The following is a 25,596-nucleotide window of genomic DNA, read 5'->3' as shown; positions in this document are numbered from 1 at the left end:
ATTTACTCACATATCTGCTTGTTTCTTGCCATGTCTGCACTCAATTTTGCAATGCAGGAGCATAGATAATACCAGTATCCTCTATATTTGTTGTGCATAGTTATTTTCTACACCAAACATCCTTAAATTATTCTTGCTGACACTTTCTTAAAGGATTGCAACCCCAGTCAATGGCAGTTTACTGACCTAATAAGCCACACTCTCCCCTGATGGTTAAGTGGAGAGTCCGCAGAAACTACCGGGCTTACATAATTATTCGTCCTCTCAAGCATGTAAGCGCTGCTCCTTTCAAAGACTTATCAGCCCGTGGTATCTGAAGACACACAGTCCAATCAGTGGCCTTGTATTTTGTGCATGGCTGCTCTGTCTCCCTGCCTGGCAGCCCTGAGGTTAAAGCCCAGAGGACTTGCTCACCATCTGCTGCTGTCACTGGGGGTGGCGCTATCACGTTCGCAGTGCCATGCCAGCCCAATGAGCCCAAGAGGCTTTGACCCTCCCTTCAACTGCCCTGAGACCTATGTCTCCCTCAGCAGGTTATTCACAGCTGCACGATGCACACTGGTTGCTAATCTAGAGGCATATTCTCTATTGGTTAGTACAGAACAGTACTGGGTTCGATTTAAAGGTCACATATTATGCAAAATCCACTTTTTCATGTCTTTTATACATAAACATGTGTCCCCTTTGTGTAAAGAGATTCTGAAAGTTTCAGGAAAAAAGATTCACTCTCTTTTTGTCCTGACGCTGAGGCTGTGGCGCAGTGGTCTAGTGCGTTGATGTTCGGATCAGTGGAGCACAGGTTCAAACCCCACTGTAGTCAGCATGTCGTTGTGTCCCTAGGCAAGATACTTCACCCCAAATTGCTCCTGAGGGGATTGCCCACAGTATCGAGTATGTAAGTCCCTTTGGATAAAAGTGTCTAACAAGTAACACATAATGTAACATGTAATGTAATATAAAAACCTGTCTGAAAATGAGCTGATTTGATTTTGGCCACTTTATGATGTCATAACGAATGATTGGCTTGTGTAACCATTAGCCAATCACCAACCAAGGTAACACCCCCCACCCTATCACCTGAATCTCCTCCTAGAGCACCATTGTGTTCTTTTTAACCAAATATTTCTCAGAGGGGCGTGGGGAGGGGCTTCTTATTTTCATCTAAAGTAACAGACACAGAATCAGCACTTTTGAAACAGGGCTGAAACAGAGGTATGCTATGCTATGCATGATCTGTTAGGTATTTCGAGCAAAAAACTTCAGAGACATGTTTTGTATATATCTGAGAACTATTCCAATCTTTATTCCAGACTCCACGTCCATATCACAAAAAGACAAAACACACATCAATAAATAAGATAAAAAGCTAAACACAAAACAGATAAAAACAAACAGATAAAAACATAAAATCAGTCCAATCACAGCTAGCCACACATGCTCACCGTCTGTAGAGGCTGCTGCGCCAATGTCTCCAAATCATGGAAGAGAACCGAGTAGAACTCTTCACAGGGTTAATTAAAATCGAGATAACATGATTGTCCGAGTCTTCTAGGCGACACATGAATTTGTACATTAACTTTCTTAAAAGGGCTTGACAAGTAGGTACCCCCAAGCTAACAAACAGCTGGCTGGCACTGTGCCATCTCGGTACCCTCAGCAGCAACCGTAAAGCATCGTTGTATGCAACTTTTAGTTTTTGCATGCTGCTAGTCTTGTAGTTACTCCACAGGTGAGCCGTGTACAATGGTGTACAGAAAGCTTTAAAAAGTGATACCTTGACATCTACAGAGCACTTGTGAAACTTCCGCATTAATATGTTTGCCTGGGCGTACAGTTTGCAGCGTTGTCTATGGATGTCTTTGTCATCTGTGAGATCATCAGAAATATAATGACCAAGGTACTTCATCTCACTGCACACAAGTAGAATGTTGCTACTGAGAATAAAATGAGGAAATACAGCCTTTTTATCCTCTTTACTTCGCACAATCATGATGCTACTCTTCTTGGCGTTATACTTAATATTAAAATCAATGCCATACTGGGAACAAGTCCTGGAGCTGTTGTAAGCCAGCACTGCACGGGGAGAAGATGATTAAATCATCTGCATTAAATCATCTGCGCATAAGGTGGTTGACAACAGTAGCTCCGATGACACAGCCAGTTTTACACAAGTTCAGTTTCCTCCACAGATCATCCGTACAGATTAAACAACAAAAGAGATCAAATCCCACCTTGCTTGACCCCATTACCAACATAAAAATGTTCAGACACAGTATTGCCCCACTTCACCTGCATCGTCTAATGTGCATACCAAACGGCTAAGATCCTTAGTATGTACTTGGGTACCCCTCTCTGGCACATTTTGTCAAATAATTTGTAATGATTCAGTCTATCAAATGCCTTGGAAGCATCAATAAAACACAGAAACATGGTGGAATTATGGCTTCTATATTTTGCTATAATGTCTTTTAAAGCAAAAATACACATATCTGTGCCGTGTTTTCTTTTAAAACCAAACTGGTTGTCAGCTGTGGTAACTATCATATATTGATGAAAAAAAGTATAATAGGGGACCTTTAATGCACAACCTAAGGGACAAAATGTTCGAATCAGAGTTTAGACTAAGGAGGAGCAGTATTTCAGTTGCAAAATTCACAAATACTCTAAGATTTCCTATTTAGGATAGAATCATTTAATGGGATGCAACTCCAAAGCTGATACAGTATTTTCTCTTACGCAGCCATTTAAAACTTTTTGAGCAGCTGTTATCTGATTTCTGAGATTAATTTTCCCCTCGGATGTACTGCGTCTGGCCTGGAAAATCAAACCAGCATTTGATGGCTTGCTCGAGGGACACGATATGTTGCAGCACAACCCTCGCAATGCTAATCGGATGTTTTGGACTATTTTTAAAAGGTCCACTGAATCTATGATTGGCCTTTTAAAGAGCACTTGATAAATAATTAAATCGACACAGATAGAGTAGAAGAATATTTAAGTGCTTCCGCCTTAGCTTTACAAACCATCAGCTCAATAATCTTTTAATTTAAACATACCCCCCCCCCCAATCTCCAAGGCTTAGAAGCGGCATCTGCTACACACACTCTGCTGGAGAAGAAATCCAACCTGAGACATGTTGACATTTCTTTTCTCATTGACTTTCATTCAGCCTGTTTAGTCTCTGACTGTAGAGTGAACCAGCATATTTGTGTGTGATTTAAAGTTATCAGTGACACGATTTACACTGTATGTTTATGAAAGGTCAAATAACCCGCTGTAAATCCCGTATAGATCAGGATGCAGTTTAGCTTGGCATACAGTAAATCCGTGTATCTATGTATGTTGGTCCTTCATAGATCTTATCTTTATACTCTATGAAATCAATGGCAGTGCTCTTAGACGTTATGTCGCCATACTCCCAATAGGAAAATTAAAACATGCCACCCTATTTTCTTTCATAGCCAATTTCAGAAAAACAAAAACTACCTCAAGAATATAAAGCAACACCAGAAAATAGACTAATTTGTAGATGCAGTATGATTCAGGAGCCTGTTTTCAGTGTGAGAGCACTATACAGTGGGGGGTTTGAAAGTTAAGACACTGCCAGGAGCTTTGCAGGCTGACCTGATACACTCGGATGCCAACTCTCGCTTCATTTAAATGCCAGGTCAAAAGCACCGAAACATTGCCGTCCCTGCCAACAACACATCTCAATCTTCCTCAGGCTTTATCAATTAAGTGACCTTTGTAGGTTGCATGCTGTACCCTATTGCCTGTGAGTCTCTGTCAGAGCGTCCTGCACAGACTTGGCTCTGGACCACGGCTGCCGGGCTCTGTGAGGGAATATGAATGGCATTAGTTGCAGACTGTTGCCATGGTGTTGACTTATTTACTGTTCATCAGCCCACTGACTTCAAACAGCACATGTTTTGGCTGCCATATTAGTGTCAGTGTTATCATCCAGGATACATTTCGTCTGGGTGATTACAAAAATATATAAACCGTGACTTCTTATAAACAACAGATAGACATAAGCAAATGCAACAAGTTCTATGACATGCTGAACGATGGGAAATGTGCATTATTAGAAAATAATAAATCAAAGCCACACTATATTTAATGATTTGAAAAGACATATGAACTATGAAAATATTGTTACAAGTTGGCTCCTTTTGATCAAAACAGAAATTACATTTACAAAAGATCTAAAGAAACACTCTGCTGAGATGTATTTCCATTATTGGCTCCTGATCACAAACATGCTGCATATCTCAAAGCTCATTGATGTCCTGCATAGCTGTTTTTCTTCAGCAGCAGCAGACGTCACTTTTCTTTTTAAACGTATAACGTCACTGACATTTACATTTTCCAAGCAATTAATGTGCTTGGAAGTGAATGTGTGCAATATTGAAGGCTTCAAGGGACACATTTTTAGAAAAACTTTTAATCTAAACTTTTCGTCAAACTAAATAACAATTCAAAGAAAATATTAGATCCCGTAGCAGATTCAACTGACTGTGTTCAATTCATTTGGATGCAAGGCTGTAAAGCAATGATACTCAAGATAAACTTTGGCAGGGCAACATTAAGGAATGGACTGGAAGCTTTGCAGCAATGACATAGTATTATTTGACAAAGAAGGAAATGACAAAATACAGAATTATTTTAAATACTTACCACATTTATTTTTATAATTTTTAAGAAATCTTTTTGCATAATTTCCGGATTTGTGACAGTTGTTGCATGGATGGGTAGGCTTTTCCTGCCAAAATGTCCTCTGCATGAAAAGTTACGCAACAAAAAGAAAAGCTCTGATCACCCCATGAGTTTTGTTTTATATAAATATATCGTCATCTCGATAAAGGAATATTAGGGCAATGCCGTTACTTAAAAAAGTTCTTATAATGCCTAAAAATACTGAGATATATGAATCAAGGTCGAAAAGCAGCTTTGTTCATTTTCCTCAAACAGATGGAGTGAAATGAGATTATTTCTGCAAAACAACCTGATAACCTAGATATGATCATTTTGATGACATTTTGTAAATAACTTTGAATAGGATGCATTGGTTTGTGGATGGTGTTTTGTATTTAAACACACTGTGTTTGTTGGTGAGTCATATATGGGCATCTGTGGAATATGCTTAGTTTGTTTGTGTAGTTTTGGCTGAAAATTAGCTCCATAGTTGTTATCTTTATTTGTATCTTCTTTAACTATGTCTATGTACGCACCATGTACACCAAGGCAAATTCCTCGTAAACCTACTTGGCAAAAAACCTGTTTCTGATTCGGATTCTACTAACACAATGTGTCTCTTATATTGTGTAATATAAGAGAAAATTGGCAGTTCATAAAATAAGCGAAAAAGCAAGATTTCAAAAATATGAACTATAGGCAGATAGAACCTGACATTTTAGAAACAAACCAAAAAAAGCCTGACATCTGCAAATCAGTATACAGGATGCCGCTCCTCTCTGTTCACCAGGGCTATTCAATCTCAGTGAAATATCAATCTTCTCCACTGAATTAATACAGTAACTTAAAAGGGGACTGAAAAGCAAGACTGGAACATTGTGTGTGGGATTCAGCTCCTGGATTAATGGCTTTGTTTGAAGTACAGCTCATCAAATCTGCATGAGCTGAAAGTAAATGAGACATAGTTTGAAGATAATATAAATTACACAACCTACAATGTAATACTCTATGCATAATTAAATATTTGAATGCACTGATTGTATAGCTGGAGGCTCCGTAGCAGTAGGTGGCAGTGTTTAACATTGGGCGACATACTGGTGTCCACACAAAGCGGAAGTAGAAGCAGAAGAAGAAGCCCACACGTGTGTCTAACATGTCTGCCTGCCGTGTTGTTATGTGTTGAGAAGCCGTGAGCCGTTTTGACTAGTCTTTCACACCGTTTTATTTCATAAACCGTACATAAAAGTTACCAACAGCAGTGTAAGAAAGCATTCAAGCTTCAAGATGGCGGAGAGGAAGAAGAAACTGACGAAGAAGAAGAGCTACCCAGGCAGCAAAGATCAGGAGGACTCCGACTTTGAGCTGGCTGCGGAACCTAAAGACGACGATGATGATGTAAGGAACAGCATTTAAAACAACTTATTTAGTAGTCCTATTATGGTATATCCCGTTGGCAGCTAATAACTATTTTTCTGTCATAACTTTTATGCGGGGGTATAGCTCAGTGGTAGAGCATTTGACTGCAGATCAAGAGGTCCCCGGTTCAAATCCGGATGCCCCCTGGTTTTTGTTTTGACAAGCTTTCCTTGTATGACATACATATAATATACCCAGGTTTATTATCTGTTCTTATCCGTAGTTTTATTTATCAATCTAGATCTGTTGGGAGAGAGATGCTAAAATGTGTTGCCAGCAAATGTGACTTCAATATAACTTAACAGCATTTTCTCTTACAAGACATCATGACATGCTTACGCCAAATAATCAACAGACCTTGTTGTAAATAGTTAAATGAAGGATATGTTTTTTCCAACTATATTGCGGCACAAAAGTAAGTGTGCTAGACTCCTTATAGTTCATCTACTTTCTTCAAGAAACCGCTCACATCAAGGTCTTGTGATTATCTCTAACCATGATATGGAAAGAGACTTTTAAGGTATATGGTGTATATGTGCGGAACAAGTTAATTGAAATGGGAGACATCCTATGCCCAGCAGCATATTCAGGGGCAGCTTGAGCACTATGTTGTCAGAATTATCAAGGGAAAACATCTACTTCTCCTTACATCAGAAGAAAACATGTTAACGGGTGAATTTACCAACACGTATTGATATACTTGGCGCGTTTTGAGGTACCTCTCTTGTGTTGTTAACAAGCTATTGTGTTTACTTAATGTCCTCACAGATTGGAAAGAAGCTCCTATGCCTCTCCACATCAGACTGGATGTCAGATGTGGAGCCCGACACCAGGAAGCTTGTCAGAGCTCAGAACAAGAAGAAGAAGAAGTCAGGAGGCTTTCAGTCCATGGGTAAGTCCCAGTGAAGGGTGCACAGATAGGGATGCTTTTCCACTGGTAACCTGCAGATAGAGATTCACAATATTGGATTTTTGCCAATATTTACCTAAACATTTGAGCTAAGGAAGTCTTGTTCACTGTTTCAATAGACGCAATAAATACATTATTGTTTATTTCAGGTCTCAGTTACCCTGTATATAAAGGTGTCATGAAGAAGGGTTACAAAGTCCCCACTCCGATCCAAAGAAAGGTAAGTTAATACTCTTTCTGGATCGCATAATCAAACATCTGTTCCTTCTAACAGCAGACCATTTCATTCACAATTATCCTCTTCACCACTTTCAGACGGTCCCAGTGATTTTGGATGGCAAGGATATCGTAGCCATGGCGAGGACCGGCAGCGGTAAGACAGCTGCCTTCTTGGTGCCCATGTTTGAGAAGTTAAAAGCCCCCTCATCCACAGGGGCCCGGGCCCTCATCCTGACCCCCACCAGAGAGTTGGCACTGCAGACCATGAAGTTCACAAAAGAGGTTCGTAATCAGATGAATGTTTGTTGATTTGCTGACTAATATTAAGTGGCATCCCTGATTGTTTTTATAACTGTTTCACTGTTTTTGTATTGTAGCTGGGGAGATTCACTGGCCTCAAGACTGCTCTGATCCTTGGTGGTGACAGGTGTGTGTCTTCTTAATATTCCTGTGCTGTTAGTTTTCTATTGTACTCTCAGATATATAGAGTTATCTTTTGATTTTGCATTAATGTAAATGTCCCTGCTTTTTTCCAGAATGGATGATCAGTTTGCCGCTCTTCACGAGAACCCTGACATGTGAGTGTTTTGAAATTGCTCATAATGTCGTTTCTCCTCATCCATGTACTGTATGTTGTAATCCTGATCTCTGCCCCCCCCCCCCCACAGAATCATCGGTACCCCCGGTCGTCTCATGCACGTCATCATGGAGATGAACCTGAAGCTGCAGAGTGTGGAGTACGTGGTGTTTGATGAGGCTGACAGGTGAGAATTGGAATTCTTTATAGGTGTTTCATTGTCATTTCACAGCTTGGATTCACACCTGCTGCCATGTATGTATGTATGTATGTATGTATGTATGTATGTATGTATGTATGTATGTAGGTATGTATGTATGTAGGTATGTATGTATGTATGTATGTATGTATGTATGTATGTATGTATGTATGTATGTATGTATGTATGTATGTATGTATGTGTGAACGTTTCGGTGTTCTTCTTCCTCAGGTTGTTTGAAATGGGTTTTGCCGAACAGCTTCAGGAAATCATCCGGAGGCTTCCAGACAGCAGACAGACTCTGCTGTTCTCCGCCACTCTGCCCAAACTGCTGGTGGAGTTCGCCAGAGCTGGTGAGACAATCACTTCTGTTGTACATGCATCCATCATGTTTAAATATGGTTTCAAATATAATAATCATCATCAAATTATGCATAACACACAGTTTACTCAATCATTTATTTATATGTTTTGCAGGGCTGACTGAACCAGTGTTGATTCGTTTGGATGTGGATTCTAAACTCAGTGACCAAATCAAAGTAAAGAAAGGACAGTTTAATACACCTGAAATAATTGCTAGAATGATCCAATAACACCAAGGTTGAAAGGAAAACATTTGTTTTACTTTTCTCATAATAAATAATAAATTTATTTTGGCTTGTTAATACATAATTATGACCTGAGAAACCTCCTGTTCAGACCTCTGTTATTAATTGCTTTAAAATATGAATAAATAACTGTTAAAGGTGCAAATTACATCGAAAGCTTGTAGCTAAATCTTCTTCATATTTGTCCATCATTTACCAAATCTAAATGTCTCCTGTCTTCCCTCAGCTGTCATTTTTCCATATACGCGTGGATGACAAGCAGGCACTGCTGCTCCACATGCTGAGGAACATAGTGAAGCCTCAGGAGCAGACGGTGGTTTTCGTAGCCACCAGACATCACGTAGAGTACATCAAGGAGGTGAGATCCAAACGGCAGATGTGTCTCTCTTTGTGTGTATTTTTTCCCTCAATGAAGCCTCACACACTCAAGTCTAGTTTTGTTAGTTTCTTTATATTTATAAAAAAGAAAAACATCTTTGCTTAACGGTATTTACTTTTGTTTTAATATCCAGTTGCTGACTTTAGAAGGCATCGAGTGTGCCTACATCTACAGCGCCCTCGATCAGACTGCCAGAAAGATCAACATAGGGAAATTCACGCACCGGAAAGCCATGGTGCTCATTGTGACGGATGTTGCTGCTCGTGGTATTGACATTCCCATGCTGGACAATGTCATCAACTACAACTTCCCCTCCAAGCCCAAGCTCTTCTTGCATAGAGTTGGTGAGTGGCTTAGACAACACTATCTTGTTTAACCTCTTTCATTTTGACACATTTTATTTGCGGGAAGAACTTATGAGCTTATTTTGCAATTGGTCATCATCTGTGTTTTCCCATCAGGTCGTGTGGCACGTGCTGGACGCAGTGGTGTAGCTTACAGCATGATTGGTCCAGACGAAATGCCTTTTGTCTACGACCTTCACCTCTTCCTCGGAAGACCTGTTGTGTTCGCCACACCTGAACTCCCACAAGGTAGGCTTTGACTACTGAAAAAACTCTTGGATTGATTATTTGTCACGTTCTCCGATCTAACCCTCTCCTCCCCTCCTTCAGATTCAGAGGGTGTGTTTGGTCGAGTCCCTCAGAGTCTCCTGGATGACGAAAGTTCTCATTTGGTCACGGCTCACGAAAACTCCCTGGACCTGCAAAACATGCTCCATGTCTCGGAGAATGCCTACAAACAGTACCTGAAGTCTCGACCAAGCCCCTCACCTGAGTCCTTCAGACGGGTCAAAAACACAGATCTGTCCAGCATGGCTGTTCATCCGTTACTAGGTCAGTTTGGAAGGGAATGAACTATAGAGACAACAGTGATGATGATACTCTGACTGTAGTTGGTAACAGGTTTTTTTTGTATTGATCTTTTATTAGGGTTAGGTTTGGAGAAAATGGAACTGGAGCGCCTTCAAATAGTTGATGCCATCAAAGGCTACAAATCTAAAGCGGTGAGTTACCATAGATAATGATTCCGGTTTCTCATAGCGCTGCAATGTTCTGCTTACCTGTAATAACGCAAACTGCCTTCTTGTGTCTATTTGTAGACTATATTCGAAATTAACGCCAACAATAAGACACAGGCTGGGGGGGTGATGCGGGCCAAGCGCTCCAGAGACAAACCGCTGGTGGAGAAATTCAGCAGACAGAGGGACAGCCTGGCTGCAGAGAGCCTGCTGCATCAACCTGTCAAACCCCCCCCCACCACCACCACCACCATCACCACCACAGCTGACGATGAGGATGATGCAATGCACAACTCAGACGAAGATGAAGACGATATAAAGGCAAGCAACTCAAACGTCTTGCATTTCTTTGTCCTCTTGGGTTTCCTTTTATCATGGGTGCTCCACATCCAGTGTGTTTGGTCATCTGTAATTAATACAGGTGGAAGAAATGGCATATAGCGCTGTCCCACATTAAAATCAACTAAGTATAAACAAGCAATTATATGTTACAAGACATGGAAAATCCTTTTTAATATTCTGCTTATTACTTTCAACTTAATCCTTTTGTCCAGGTCAGAAAACATCTAAAGTCGTCATGATGGATATTTCTTGATTAGTCTACCAATCCCAAAGATATTACATTTATTATGTAATCTGATATATAAAAAAAAGCAAACAGAAATATCAACAAAGTTCCTGATTCATCTAATCTTCATTGACTCATAAATTATCTGAATATAATCTGTATCTTTTAAACTTTTCATAAGACAGGGCAGCATCTCTTACTAAACTACACAATCTTGATTTTATACAAGGCATGAAATGCTAAAAAATGTAAATATGTAATGTTTTCTCTTTCCACCAGGGGGTGTTCTCGTTGGTATTAGGTGGAAAAAAGAGAAGCATGGAGGACGGTTTTGAAGAATGGCCAAAGCACAAGAGGAGCAGACAGTCGGGCAAAGACTCCGAGTTTTACATCCCCTACAGACCCAAAGACTTCAACTCTGAGAGAGGGTGAGGCGACCATTGAGGCTTCTTTAAAATGTGAAAAGATGACATTGGGCATGGTTAAATAATTGATCATTATAACCCTAACTCATGTTCTGTGTGGTATTAGGTTGAGTCTTGGTGGAGAGGGCACCGCCTTTGATCAGCAGGCCTCCTCAGCTGTCCTGGACCTGATGGGCGATGATGGAAACAAGTTAAACCAAAACAAGAGTGTGATGAAATGGTGAGGATTTAAATATGCTCTGTACCCGCCCTTCTACTATTTCTGACACCTCGTGCTTCTTATTCTGCCTCATTTTACCATAATTAAGCGTCTGTTTATCATTCCTAGGGACCGTAAGAAGAAGCGCTTTGTGAGAGAGGTAGGAAAGGAGGACCATAAGAAGAAGATCAAAACCGATGGTGGACAGGTCATCGCCAACAAGAAGAACAGGAAGAACTTGTATCCTCTTTGTGTCCTTATTCGGTTTTACTGTTCTCTCACTCTGACAATATGTAGCTGTGATGTTGAGACGTTGTGTCCCTTAACGATATGTGAAGTTACGAGGAGTGGAAGAAAAAGTACAAGTTTGACGACGGTGGAGCTGGTTCAGATGGAGAAGAAGGAGGAGGACGAGGAGGGAGGAGACCAGGAGGAGGTAAGAGAGCATCTCGTCGTGAATTAGATTTGTACTTAGATGGGCAATTTAAGGCAAGCAAGCGTCAAACCAAAACACGAATAGACAATCCCTGTACAAGAAAAAATTGCCGCAATATCTGAAAAAACAACTGTATATATCAGTCTACACACAAAGTGAACTGTGGCTGGTCACCAGTTGAATGGCTTCTATAATAAAACCAATTGATCATCCATTCCAAAATGCCAACTAGTTTATCAAACCAGAAATTTTAAATAACCCATACTACAATGTTGATGTCAGCTTTAATTTACAACCATAAAGATAACTTGCGGTCTACATGAAAAGTCTATAGTCATATGTTATATCAAAAAGTACCAGTATCATTTCTTTTCTTAATCCTTCATTGTGTCTCTTCCACCTCCCAGGTCGAGGTCGTGGTGGTGGCCGTGGTGGTGGCCGTGGACGAGGTCGTGGAAATAATCCTAACTTCCAGAGTCCCGGAGGACTGCAGCAGAGACCCGGCAGCAATAGAGTGCGCTCAGAGCTGAAGAGCAGCGACCAGATCCTGAAGCAGCGCAAGAAAGACCAGAAGCACCAGTTCCTACAGAGCGGCACCCTACAGAATGTCCGTAACAAGAACAAAAAGTGGGCCGGAGAAGTCAAGAAGTCAGGTTTCGGACGGGGTGGTCCGAAGAAGGGTAAAATGAAGAAGAGACTCTGAGGAGGACACTGAGTGAATAATATCAGAGAGAGATGGAGGGCACTACGGAGGACTGGATGATGATGAGGCCCATTATCTTCAAAACCAATTATACAGTTTCACGGTGTCTCTCACGATTATGGATTGAATAAGAAGACGAGTTGTGGAACTTCTGGCCTCAGAGTATGTATAAGAAGAATCCGATAAACTGGATTATCTTCCTTTGATTTGTGTCGGCAGATTAGTGTATTTCAGTAGGGAGATATTCTTATACACATAAACTGATGGCAACATACAGATTTGAATAAGATGTTATTCCGTGTCTTCATTTGCGGTCAGTTGCATGTTTATGCAACAAAAAAAGGTGTGTTTATAAAATGACTTCAAAATATATACATTTTCATTCTTGAAGCTGTGTTCTTTAATAGCTGCACCTGGTTATAGTCCATAGCTTTGAAAAGCAGAGTCCTTGTGTCTGGAAGAAAGTCTTATAGGGTGCATTCACACCTAATGGTCCGCTTCTCTGGTGCGCACCAGAGGACAGTTTGTTACATTGTTTCATTTTTCAGAAGGTTCGGTTTGCGTTCACACGGGCAAAACTCAAACGGACTATACATTTTAAACTCAAGTCATGTGCACGGAAATGTTGTTCCATTGGTCAGACATTAAGGGGGTAAAAACAAAAATCCCGGCAATTTCTACCGGAGCCTCCGCCATGGAGCATCGGCACTTTGGGCAGGTTATTCTCATGCTGCTGTTAATCTGGAGATCAACAGACACTAGTGGCCCGCGCATATGATTATATAATCTGACAACGTCTGTTAAAAAACATTATAACACATCATGAGAGACTTTCTGCAGTAAGGAGGGGCGTTTCACCGACGACAGGTGTTCTTACTTTTATGTAGCTGACGGAGAATTTTTACTTTACACGACACTGTTCAACACTTCATTCTGCTTCACTCTTTAACTAAACAACCGCGGATGTCTTGAAAGACACTTTCGCTAAAGATTTTTGAAGATATCCGCGTTCTTGTGACATGTAAATACTACGCTTCCTATGTTTTGGTGCGGACTGCGTTCACACCAGCAATGAACCGCTCCAGAGTTCGCAAGCAAGTGCTCCGCGACCACCTATTTTAGCGGACCAGAGTCCGGTTGTTTAGTTCACTTAAAGTTGGGTTAGGTAATTTCGGAGAAACCAGCTCGAGTGCGCTAGAATTTGAAAATACACAGCCGGAAAAAATCTGCCACTTCCTTACAGAGCCCCTCCTCCAATACACAAAAACGCGCACATGACCAATGAGGGCACGAGATAAGTTTGTGCACAGATGGAAGGCTGACAGGCAGGTAGGCCATCCAGTTATTTTAGCCGGGCCGGCTAAAATGATTGGTCGTGCTTTTTACAGTACTACAGCTTCCACAGATGACATTTTTTAATGGATTTATTGACAAAGCACTTAAGATGTTCATTGCTATCGGGATGTTAAGAGCATTCCATGGAATATAACAAGTGTATCTCGAGCCGGTTTCTCAAACTTACCTACCCCACCTTTAAGAGGTCTCGGACTGCGTTCACACCCACCCAAATGAACCGCACCAAGCGGCTAAACGCACCAGGGTTCGATTCAACCGGACTATACAAGGCAGGTGTGAACGCACCCTAAGATGGGAGACACTAGGGCTTCATTTAGGATGACAATATAGCTAAATTAAACGGTGTCATAGTATCAGGGGAACTGTGTCTGGAGTCGTTTTGTACATTTAAATAAAGCCCAGTCAGGGTACAACCACACGCTTTGAAAAAAATCTTTGTCATTTTATTCCCTTGATCTTCTGCTTCTAAGTAAGTCTGTATATCTTTTGTTCCTGCTGATGTAAAGTCTGGATTGTTCCCAGTGTTTGCTCCAGTGGATGATGGGAATGAAAAACAAGGTACTGGGTTGTAAGGATGCTTTCCAGGTAACTTTGGATTGAGGGAGAATGCAAGGTCCACAACAGGTTTTTCATCAAATGATGTGATCAATAAGGGGTTGAATCCACCAGTTGTATTCTTTATTGAATCAAGTAGTTATAAATAGTACAGCATCCTAATAAGGTACAATGCTGCACTCTTTTGGTGGAAACGAGCACTGCAAGTGTATCATGGTGTCCCAGAAGTTTCCAAAACTGCATTCCACTCTTTACTCGCCCACAGTGAGAATTTGCATATCAGGCAAAAGAAAAAAGACAGGAAAGGAAGAAAAAATCCTCTTAAATATTAAGCTTTAACCTCTTTAACATCTACATGCTACCACTGGCTCAGATAATGAAGAACAACAAAATAAGTTACCATAGCTATGCAGATGACACACACATTTACGTAACAATTTCACCAGGAGACATGCTCCAATTCAAACACTGAGTAAGTGCATTGAACAAATCAATGACTGGATGTGTCAGAACTTTCTCCAATTAAACAAAGATAAAACTGAGGTAATGGTTTTTGGAGCCAAGTCAGAACGTATAAAAGTTAGCGCTGAGCTTCAGTCTGCAATGTTCAAAACAACAGATAAAGCCAGAAATCTAGGTGTAGTCATGGACTCTGACCTGAGTTTCAACAGTCACATTAAAACAGTTACTAAATCAGCCTACTATCACCTACAGAATATATCTAGGATTAAAAGACTAATGTCACAGCAGGATTTGGAAAAACTTGTCCATGCCTTTATCTTCAGGAGACTCGACTACTGCAATGGTGTCTTCACAGGTCTCACTAAAAAATCTATTAGAAAGCTGCAGCTGATTCAGAACGCCGCTGCTCGAGTCCTCACTAACACTAAGAAAGTGGATCACATCACTCCTGTTCTGAAGTCTTTACACTGGCTTCCTGTGTGTCAAAGAATAGATTTCAAAAATATTGCTGCTGGTTTATAAAGCTTTGAATGGTTTAGGCCCAAAATACATTACTGACCTCCTGCTAAATTATGAACCATCCAGATCTCTCAGGTCTTCAGGGACTGGTCAGCTTTCTGTCCCCAGAGTCAGAACTAAACATGGTAAAGCAGCGTTCAGTTATTATGCTCCAAATATCTGGAACAAACTCCCAGAAACCTGCAGGTCCGCTGCAACTCTACTACTTTTAAATCCAGGCTGAAGACTTTTCTTTTTGTCGCTGCTTTTAATTGAACTATTCATATCTTAAACTGCACTGTAACTTTTATCCATGTATTTTTTCTTTTAATGTTTATTTTATTAGCTTTTATTTTTTAATGCTTAATGTCTTTCATTTTTTGTAAAGCACTTTGAATTGCCTTGTGTTGAAAAGTGCTATATAAATAAACTTGCCTTGCCTTGCCTTATAATTATGAGCCTGCTCGGCGTCCAAGAGACCAGGAGCAGCCAAGGATTAGAAGAAATAACGGCCATCGGAGAGAAATTGAGCTGTGGTGTGAGGAGAACCAGTGAAGAACTGGGCAGCTATCTTGGTGAGTGATCGGCGTCAGCTACAGAATGTTAGCTAACGTCACATCACAACATTGTAAAGTTAGCTATCATATATCAGGAGAGGCGAAGTCACGCCCATCTACTTCCGGCCCATGGGACCCCGGAAGCGAAAAATTAACATTGAATTCAATGGAGAGAGAACACGTATCTTTTGATCCCGTTTGAATTGTGCCACGAACTACACATATGATGTTTGTCAATCTTAAACAATAAGTTCCATGTCAAAAAAGTCACATTTTGTCGTAAAACTGTTGAAATATAAGACTATGAAAAATACGCGACTACAAAGACTACAAATCCCAAATCCCATTCTGGCTCGCATAAGTGATGTCACAGGCGATAATGCTCCAAGTGGTTGCGAGCGACTCGTAATTAAAGCGAAGAAGAAGATCTCATAACTGATTTATTCCCTCCAATAAATAAGAGATTGCTAAAAATAAATTCACTTTTACAAGATGCCTGTGTGCTTTGTACCAGGTTGCAATCACATAAGTGATCATACTTATAGATCATAGCTCGTTGTATCGCTTCCCGTCTGATGAAAGGACCAGAGAGGCTTCTCAATACTCAAATTTCCCCTCCTCGACTCCCCTCCTCGACTCCCCTCCTCGAGACTTAGACCCGCCCACAGGAGATGCGAGCGGAGGACCGAGGAGGGGAACCGAGGAGAGAGGAGGGGAAGTAGCAGACGTTTAAAGAAATGAGAACTCCTCTCCTCTGAGCGGTCATATTAAAGCGACGTCCGTTCATTATGACGTGGCAACAGCTGCATCAGCTGTCGAGTGTTTTGTCATATTTTATAATCTCTGTTAGATCAGCTGAACATTGTTCCCCCACATATTTTATTTGAATTCATTGAGAGTGCGGTATAATGAGACAATAACAGGCTACAGATGCGGACACACACACACAAATATATTTATATAAATATATACAATTTAAAGTATGAGAGCACTCTCATAATAACGTAACACAGTCAGAGACTGGATATACCCCCCCCCTCTCTCTCTGGTCGCTGAAATGGGGAATTGAAATTACGGGCCAAAAGTTGTATTTGCAAGTATTAAAAGTAAGGACATCAAACCAACTGAGACCCGTCTGTCCGCGGCATCTGCGCACTGTACAACACACACCTACACACTGTACAACACACACACCTACACACTGTACAACACACGCACCTACACACTGTACAACACACGCACCTACACACTGTACAACACACTGTACAACACACGCACCTACACACTGTACAACACACACCTACACACTGTACAACACACACCTACATACTGTACCACACACACCTACAGCTGCTAAAGCATAATCAGGCTACAGCCGTTGTGTATTTTATTATGTGAAGCACTAAATGGTTTTAGAAAAATATGGACTCTTTGTAGATATCTACTAAACTAAAGCAAATAAAGAGAGTAGGCCTGTTATACTGAGTGATATATATTTTACACACTGCTCTGCTTTCTGCAGGACCTCACAGCTGTTCTCACTGTAAACATCGCGTTGCGATGAGAGCAGGTTCTCAAATAATATCCAGGGGATGCATGCAGAGCTGTCATTGGCTGAGATAAGTACGGCCGTGCGTCACGCCTCCACCGTTCCCGGAAATGCATCCGCGGAGGAGCCGTGGAGGAACCATCAGTGTATCCTCGGTTATAGCTCCTCCAGAGAGCCTCCTCGATGCTCGATCCTCGGTCCTCGGTGTGCATTTAGAGAAATGAGACGTCCTTCAAAATGGCGCGCTGAAATTCATTTCCGGGTCACTACCGGAGGACCGAGGAGTCGAGGAGGGGAAATTTGAGTATTGAGAAGCCTCTCAGGAGTCGCTGGATCAGAGATCTCAGGTAATACACATGTTGTGCATGGAACACAGTCAAGCTAGCTACATAGCTAGTAGCGAGCACGTTAGTTAGCATCACATTACTTAGCCTTGTCATTTGTATTAGCCTTAACATGAAGTGAACCCAAATGTTAAACAGTAAGAGTAGTCATGATGTTAAGTATTTTCTGAAACATTTGAAGAGGAACCTATCGCCAGGTGCTAAGGGGGCGGGAGGTAGGCTAACGGCAGATTAGCATCTGCGATCTTTTCTACTTAATGCTATCTGCTCAAATGGTTAACATTGAACATTAAAAGATCAGGCAGTTCAGGGAGAGTCGAAGGAAGGAAGGCAGGCAGGCAGGCAGCTTTGCATGACATGTATTTATTTATAGAAGGACCATGCATACAAAAACATTAATCTCAGCAAAGAGAAGAGATGCAATATGCCAGATTATAGCTAATAGCTAATTTCCATCTGTGGTCCATTCTTCTGGACGTGTTTCATCGTGATGATAGTGAGTCAATCTGTTTGTTGGAAAGACAGTAGTTGAGTGATTACTGAGAGAACATTATTAAAAGAGATAATTATTCAAAGTGTTGTTACTTCAAAGTGTTGTTACTGACCTTTTTCTCTTTTGTTTCCTTTCCCTCACCTGTAACTGCTGAGACCCTGAGGAACATGCACACTGACCTGCTCTGGCAACCTGATTGCCACTGTACGTAATAGTATTTGGTTATGGTATATTATTTATATACATCAAAGGCACAATGCACCCCCCAGAGACACACATGTATTGAGTGTGATATTGTGCATAGGTCATGTGAAATCATCTTTACATACTAGAAAACTGTAGGAGCGGCAACTTGTTTTGAAATTGAATTTTTAATATCCGATAATGAAGTTGATCTGTTTTCTTTATTCTTCTCTCTTCCCAGCTCCATCCATCACCGTGCTCTGTTCCTGCAGGTCCTGCTTGCTAATCAATGCTTTATTTTTTTACACAATTACAAATAAAGTCAATGTGTTGTATGACATGAAGTTGTGCTTCATTCTGAGTCGATAATACATTAATTCTGCCTTCAACTGCACAATGATTGTGGACTGCACCGACATCCATGTAGCTGCCCCCCAGTAAGATGAACCAAGCAAAGAGGGTCAACATCATGCCTAAGGACATCCAGCTGGCCCGCCGCATCCGCGAGAGAGGGCTTAGACTGACCTGAGACCAGCACACCCAAACACAAGGGCTCTTTTAAGAGCCACCTACAGTTTCAAAGAGTTGCAATCCTACGTTATTATAATTATTAAACTGGTTCATGTGTCACTTAGTTTACTGAACCGTGATGAAAGAAATGAGTGAGGTCGTGGTTTACTGAAGTTACAAATACATTAATATATGAGTGACAGGTCAGTGTAAACACAAGCTTCTGTCAATTATGGATCACTCAAACTATTTATATAAAAATATGTAATAAAGTTCTAAAACAAGTATTAGGTATATTCCTTGATAGCTTTTGGAGAAGGTTGTTTTTAAGTTTACTAAAATCTATCGTTTCAACTGTTTCACTTTATAAAAAGGAACAGGTGAGTAGAGCATCATTGAGTTTCTTATTCTGTCAGTAAATTATCCAAATGAAATGTTTATCATTATTTTATTCAACCCTAAACAAATTGATTGTAACTTTTTAATAATGACCTTACATGGTTAAGTTAAATTAACTTCAGAAAATCAAATCTGTTCTGAGAAAAAACTAATACATGTTTAAAGATAGGAACTTGCCATCCCACTGAAAAACAGTCCGTAGAGATTTAAAGGCGTAGTTGTAGTTCAGTCCAACGTTTCATTTGGATTCATTTCTCCAACAGTCAACTATTTTCATAAAGAATATATATATTTTTCAAAGTCAACTTTATTGTCAATCTTACTCAGTTTGTGTTTATAGACAGAGATCAAAAATACTTTTAAATCAAATAAAATTATACAATTTACAGATATGTATACAAATATATATATATATATATCCTATATAATGATGGTGGACACTTCACCTCCAGCAGGGCAGATGGCTGCACAAGTCCATCGGGGGATGCTCCCAAAACACCGACTCACTCACAAAGAGACCAGACTCGAACACTGTCTCCTGAGAGGCCTGCACAAAAGCCTTCACCCCTTCGGCCTCGTTTAAAACCCCCCAGTTGATAGCCATGACTCCGTCCAAGTTGTACCCCCCGAGCACCCTCTTCATGAGGGACGCGCATGGAGTGGATGAAAGTCCCGACCGCAGCACAGAACCAAACTTGCTGGCTGTCAACCTGCCCCGCCTGTGTAACTGCCACTTTGTCCGCTGTCCTCCGGTGGCTGTCTGGATGGCAGCTTGCTGGTCTCTGCTCAGTCGCATTGAGGCAAGAATTGCCTCAAGCCCCGACCCCCTTCACCAGCTCCGGCACGGTGACAATGGCCTGATGTTGAGGCCGCGGCTCTGGCTCAGGTGAAGCCATGCCATGCCACACTGTGCGCCCCTCAGTGCAGACCTGAACCAGTCTACATCCTGAGTGGCGATGTCTCTGGCCAGTGGGTTGTATGTCTCCTCTCACTGTTGGTAGAGTTGAGACACCGGCTGGACTACTTTGGAAGTGCCAGGCTTCCTCCACTGGCACTCAACATCTGTGGAGCTGATCTGCCACATGGCACATATTGCCAATGCTGCAGCGTGGCTGCATTTGTACATCCCCCGTGCACAATCACAGACAGCGCTCTGCATCGCGCCATCGCCTCCCATGCAGATCTGTACAAATAAAGTAAGTACCATGTTTGTTAGCTTGCTATAATAGATTGAATGAGCAATAATACAAGGATGGTCCGGATCTGGGGTGGGAGGGGTTATTTTTCCATAGTTTTGTCTGATTGTTGTTATTGTTTGTTTTTTCTGTATTTTTTGTAATTTGTGTTGTACTGGTTGTGATTGTACATTGTATTTTTCTAAATGTGTATGAATACATTTTTGAAAAACATTTGATCAACAATAAAAAAGGACTTGGTCAGGATCTAGACTCAGTGTGTAGTTTATTAATTAATCAATGCTCTCTACATTAGGAAAACACATACCAGTGTACCCGAGGGAGTCACGCACAGCTGTGCCTGGATAACCAAACAAATTGACAAGATAACCAAAACCCTTGAATCTACACACAGCAAATAAACTCAAATGACACAACGAGATGTAAAAGGAGATCACACATACAGTATAGTCGATATAAAACTGGCCGTTTCAATCTGAAGAGCAACTAAAACAAAACACGGGAGTATACCTTGTTCTTGTGAACACTAATGTTATCCACAGCATACACAGAGACCACGAAGTTCTAAAGGAGAAAACTAGTTACTGAAACAAAACACGTTAGTTAGCTGACATTAACGTTACACATTGCACTCATATTACTCACCAACATCTTGTAAAGCCGGTCCCGCTGCTCTTACAGAACCGAATAACTCCCCTTTCGTGTATGTACAGCTCTCAACGTGTCCAGACTTGTAGTCACCTCGTTTTATACTTTTATTCTCATTCTGAAAGAAACAGGTGACATTTGCTAACGTGACGGCCATCTTTGTGATGGTGACGCGTATTGTGCGAGACCAAGAGACCTGTAGTTCACTCAGCGGTTTCACACAAAAAAATGTGTAACTTCACAGTTTTACGACACATTTTAATTTTTTTGACTTGCAAAATATTCTTTTAAATTGACAAACATTATATGTGTCATTCGTGGCACAATTCAAACGGGATCAAAAGATAACCTTTCTCTCTCCATTGACTTCAATGTATAATTTTACGCTTCCGGGGTCCCATGGAGGCTCCCGGAAAGGGAGGGACTTCGCCTCTCTATAACTAAAGTAGCATTGATAATATAGTAACGTTACTGGCAGGACTGTTGATACTGATCCATAACAGAAACTAATGCGCAAGTATCAGCCGTATCTCGCGTTACCTAATGCAAATCCACACTACCTTACGGTGCTGTACCGGAGGGGAGAGAGAGAGCAGGGAAGGGGGGGGGGGGGGAGAGATGTAATACGGGTTCCTGATAAACGTTTGTCCTGACAGGCTGGTATAAGTGCAACCTGCACAAACACAATACTGCACCATGATTACAAGTGGTGAAATACAATGTAAAACTACCGGAAAATACCAGCTCACTAAAACACAACCGCTCAACACGACTGCTCAACGCAACTACTATTTCCGCGGTCAGAGAGCGGAGATGTGTCCCCTTTGTGATGTAATATGACGCGTTTGACGTATGGCCTTAAAAAAAATCCGTTTTTAAGAGCAGAGCTCAAAATTGCTCCTTTCCCTCTGAATTCCTGCCCTTATGTCTCGTAAAACATATACAATCCTGCATTCACCTTTTTTATTGTAATTTTCAAGCAAGGTTAAGCATAAATGTAGAAAAAAGGTAATATTTATTTGAAAAAGGTTATTCATAGCTTCAACTTGAGATTTTCACATTTAACAAGCTGCACTTTCATTTTATTGTGCATGCACACATACGTTGCTGTTTAACTTTTTAAAACAACACACATTGTGATTACTTTCTCCAACAATATGCAGAATTTAGGCTTTTCTGTCATTAATAATGGGCTCATCATCTCACATCTGAAAAGCATCACATCCAAAGTTGTTTCCTTCTTCTGGCCACATGTCAAATGATCATGTAATTTATTTCCTGCAGAAGATACAACAGTCGATCATCTGGCCGAGGATTATTCTCTCATTTCGTCAGCTGCTGGGAAGGTGAAAAACATGACCACATGCACAGCCTCCAGCCAACGAGAGCGAGGGAGACAAGTGGCTCGGTGCATCTGGATGTGGTTACAGTGCAAGCTGTTTTTGGGATGATATGCGCACATGCCATCGTAGGTTATTAATGGGTGCAGTTACTCAAGGGCTGAGATTTGTGACTTCCAGTCGTGAATGCTGCTAAAGATGTAGGAAAATAGGTGGTAGGCGGGTAATGTATTTGGTCCAAAACACTGCAGCATCACCATGGAGATTGTCCCAAGATGAACACCAGACCACTGTCATATTTCATAGCAGGGGGATCTTCCAATAAACATCCATTCATAAAACGAACCAGCTACTACGTCGAGGGAGTAAAGAAATCAAAGTCTCAGGTTGCTGTTCGGTTTGTGACAAGCCACAGCTGGAGCAATAGTGTATGAATTAAAACAAATAGGAAAGTTATTTATAACTTAATACCAGCTATCGTTCATATATTTGCACTGTTGGTGACTTATAGTTATAAGTCATAGTTAGAGAAACAACAGGGACACTATAGAAACAAAAATATGTTATAACAACAAATAAAACATGTACAAAATGTAACTCATATACTCAATGCAATGTTATTGTATTCCAGAAAATAACTAATTAATCCATGTACAGATTGAAAACAAATAAACACTACATATTTGTTTTATTTTAAAAGAGTTGATCAGTATCATATATCGTATTCATTGACATTCTGTACATACTCAGTACATTTGATATGAAAAAGATGAAAATTATCCCCTGAAAAACAATATATTAGTAAAAGGGGGTGGTATAGGGGGCGGTATTGTTGGACTGAATAGCTGATTATGTGAGAAATGTTAATGTCCAAATGAGGCTTTTAAAATGGTTTTATTCATTTTCGCGCAATGAGGATAGTGTCTGAGAGACTGAAACCTTTTAAGTTTAATTACTGGTGGAGGGGAATGATAAAACACATCTGAGCAAAGAATGGTCTGGCTATAAAAAGTGAGTTGTGGAGCATCATCCAGATAGAGAATGTGTACTGTCTGTCCCCTAACTGTCTGGGACCAGAACAAACCGGAGTGAAGGAGGTAATGTTGCCTACAGTATCAGTTAATCCTCCCGCAGAGATACTGAGCTACAGCTGGCCTCTACCTCATATCCCGTCCCCTGAAACCATCCCTCCCCTCCCTCTTCCCATCTGATGGCCCCTCTTCCCATCCAGAGCTTTCCAGTGCTGCAGCAGCACTCCAGCTATCAGGAACGGCAGCTTTATCTTTGTTTAGAGTTCCCAGGACTGACACAGCATCCACTTGAGATATGCCGAAGAGCCTGAGCCTCAGAGTACTGCTGCTCTCATAAAAGTGGGATATGTGGTGGCTATGTAGCTGTAGAGGACATCGTCCGTCCATTGTACACATTAGGGCTTCAAATGAAGATATTTGACCAAGCTTTTTTTATTTTTTATTAATTGGAACACTAATTATAGATGTTTTGTTTCAATTCATTATCAAATGTAACTTTGGATTTATGCTGGTCATGGATTTGTTAACCAACTCATACCATGTCCTATTGATTGACATATTAGTTTGAGTTTATCACATTGTCTGGTAGAAAAGTGATTCTCTTGTTGGTGCCTTGAAAGACTGCTTGTATCTGCATTTCTGGTCCCCACAAGTTTAATTGTATGGCATTGTTTGAGTTCTGAGTATCTGCCTGGAAGAAAAAAACATGTGTACAATTATGAAAGTACACTGTACCGATAGCTCCTGGTGAATTTAATAATTTATTTAACAGAATAATGTTTCAAACTAACTAAGATCACTGGACCATCCAGAGTAGAGCAGAATAACACTGTCTGATATACAAGGGGCAATATCTGCCTCTATGGAAAGGGATGGCAGCAATTGTGTAAAATGTATAACATGATGTGTAGTCTATGAGCTAGTAGTACTAAGGTTTATGCTTAAGTGTCTTAAAATACAAGAATAGTATAGATAATAATTGAAAATGACTTGAAACAGTATCAATTCCGTATTAATATCACAATAAGTAGCAACGGTTCCTTTTTGGAAAAGCTTGAGACAAAAACCTCACCCTACCCAATACGCTGAGTCTTTTTTCCTGTAATTATCTTAATAATCTTCATCCATTATCAAAGCAATTATCTGTTTGCAGATATATGAGTGTTTGGTCTCTGTTTTATTGTGTCCTGAGCAGCCGTCCCTGCAGTCTGGCTCTCCTCCGTGTCCGATGATAAGATTGCTGCCCTTTTCTCAGGCTATCACTTACGAGGCAAAAGGCCACTTGAGGAATGACAGGGCCAACATGACTGACATTAGCCGCTCTCACCTCAGCCAATTCTTTGTCCAATGTAAAAACGTGATGACAACTCATTAGCAAATGTCTTCAGTGGTTCATTTCTGGAGTTGAGACATTGTTAAAAGTCAACTGCTGGTGTGCTCGGTTTATTGTCATTATAATAATTGCAGTGCTGTGGTTTGTTTTGGACAACAGGCAGCTTTCAGAAAATGTTTGGAACAACCTCACATGCAGACGCTTAAAGGGAACCCTAAATTAGTTTGATCACAAGGGGAGAACTGCAGTCGCTGGGACCTTCTCGGGGCCAGAAACGTCCTAATTAGAGATAGAAACGACTGTTGGGGTTGTGCTGGCTGTAGGCCATTTACAGTAAGTTGAACAAGAACCAGATTGGGAGAATGATCACACGATCTGAAATCCCTTTGAAAATGTAAAATTTCTATGATGAAGTGTGACAAACTGAAGCTCAGAAATGGCTCTGGCAGTAAACACTGAATGGAAATATTTTTGGAGACACAATCTACAAGTTAAATTCTTCTAATGCATGGTTCCTTTTCCTGTGTACCGTATATATCATTTTTGTTTCTGCCCAAACCCTCTACTTAAAAAAACCTTCTTTATGTTTCCAGCAATCCTTATAACTGGTGACCTCCTGACCCCCCAGCATGTGCACTGCTTTACCTGTACAGTATGACTTATGTGACCTTCTCATTTGTAATCATTATATTGGGATCTTTTGTGATGGTTATTTTAATATATTTCT

The 25,596-nt window shown here is 40.8% G+C and overlaps 1 protein-coding gene, 1 long non-coding RNA gene and 1 other non-coding gene across 3 annotated transcripts; all 3 read left to right on the top strand.

Moving 5' to 3' along the window:
• Positions 1-5,799: 5,799 nt before the first annotated feature.
• ddx54 (DEAD (Asp-Glu-Ala-Asp) box polypeptide 54) lies at positions 5,800-14,189 on the top strand. Its single transcript, XM_034096096.2, has 20 exons — positions 5,800-6,090; positions 6,880-7,003; positions 7,171-7,241; positions 7,337-7,522; positions 7,618-7,667; positions 7,777-7,818; positions 7,909-8,004; positions 8,248-8,369; positions 8,494-8,555; positions 8,851-8,982; positions 9,137-9,347; positions 9,465-9,596; positions 9,678-9,899; positions 9,996-10,069; positions 10,166-10,405; positions 10,932-11,080; positions 11,184-11,297; positions 11,406-11,516; positions 11,615-11,712; positions 12,120-14,189. The coding sequence occupies exons 1-20, from the start codon at positions 5,980-5,982 to the stop codon at positions 12,413-12,415; spliced, it is 2,643 nt and encodes an 880-aa protein (XP_033951987.1). The 5' UTR covers positions 5,800-5,979; the 3' UTR covers positions 12,416-14,189.
• trnac-gca (transfer RNA cysteine (anticodon GCA)) lies at positions 6,186-6,257 on the top strand. Its single transcript has one exon. It is a non-coding gene; the product is annotated as a tRNA-Cys (tRNA).
• Positions 14,190-17,627: 3,438 nt separating the features above from the next.
• LOC139434919 (uncharacterized) lies at positions 17,628-18,752 on the top strand. The gene is made up of 2 exons (XR_011644211.1): positions 17,628-18,433; positions 18,654-18,752. It is a non-coding gene; the product is annotated as an uncharacterized lncRNA (long non-coding RNA).
• Positions 18,753-25,596: the final 6,844 nt, after the last annotated feature.

Source organism: Pseudochaenichthys georgianus, chromosome 12, assembly GCF_902827115.2.
Source record: "Pseudochaenichthys georgianus chromosome 12, fPseGeo1.2, whole genome shotgun sequence".
NCBI classification, from domain to species: domain Eukaryota; kingdom Metazoa; phylum Chordata; class Actinopteri; order Perciformes; family Channichthyidae; genus Pseudochaenichthys; species Pseudochaenichthys georgianus.
This window is presented reverse-complemented; position numbering and strand designations above follow the sequence as displayed.

Coding starts and splice junctions, on each gene's coding strand:
- ddx54 (XM_034096096.2), top strand. CDS start 5,980: ATGGCGGAGAGGAAGAAGAAACTGACGAAGAAGAAGAGCTACCCAGGC. Junction 7,242..7,336: donor CCACTCCGATCCAAAGAAAG/GTAAGTTAATAC, acceptor CACCACTTTCAG/ACGGTCCCAGTGATTTTGGA. Junction 8,556..8,850: donor AACTCAGTGACCAAATCAAA/GTAAAGAAAGGA, acceptor GTCTTCCCTCAG/CTGTCATTTTTCCATATACG.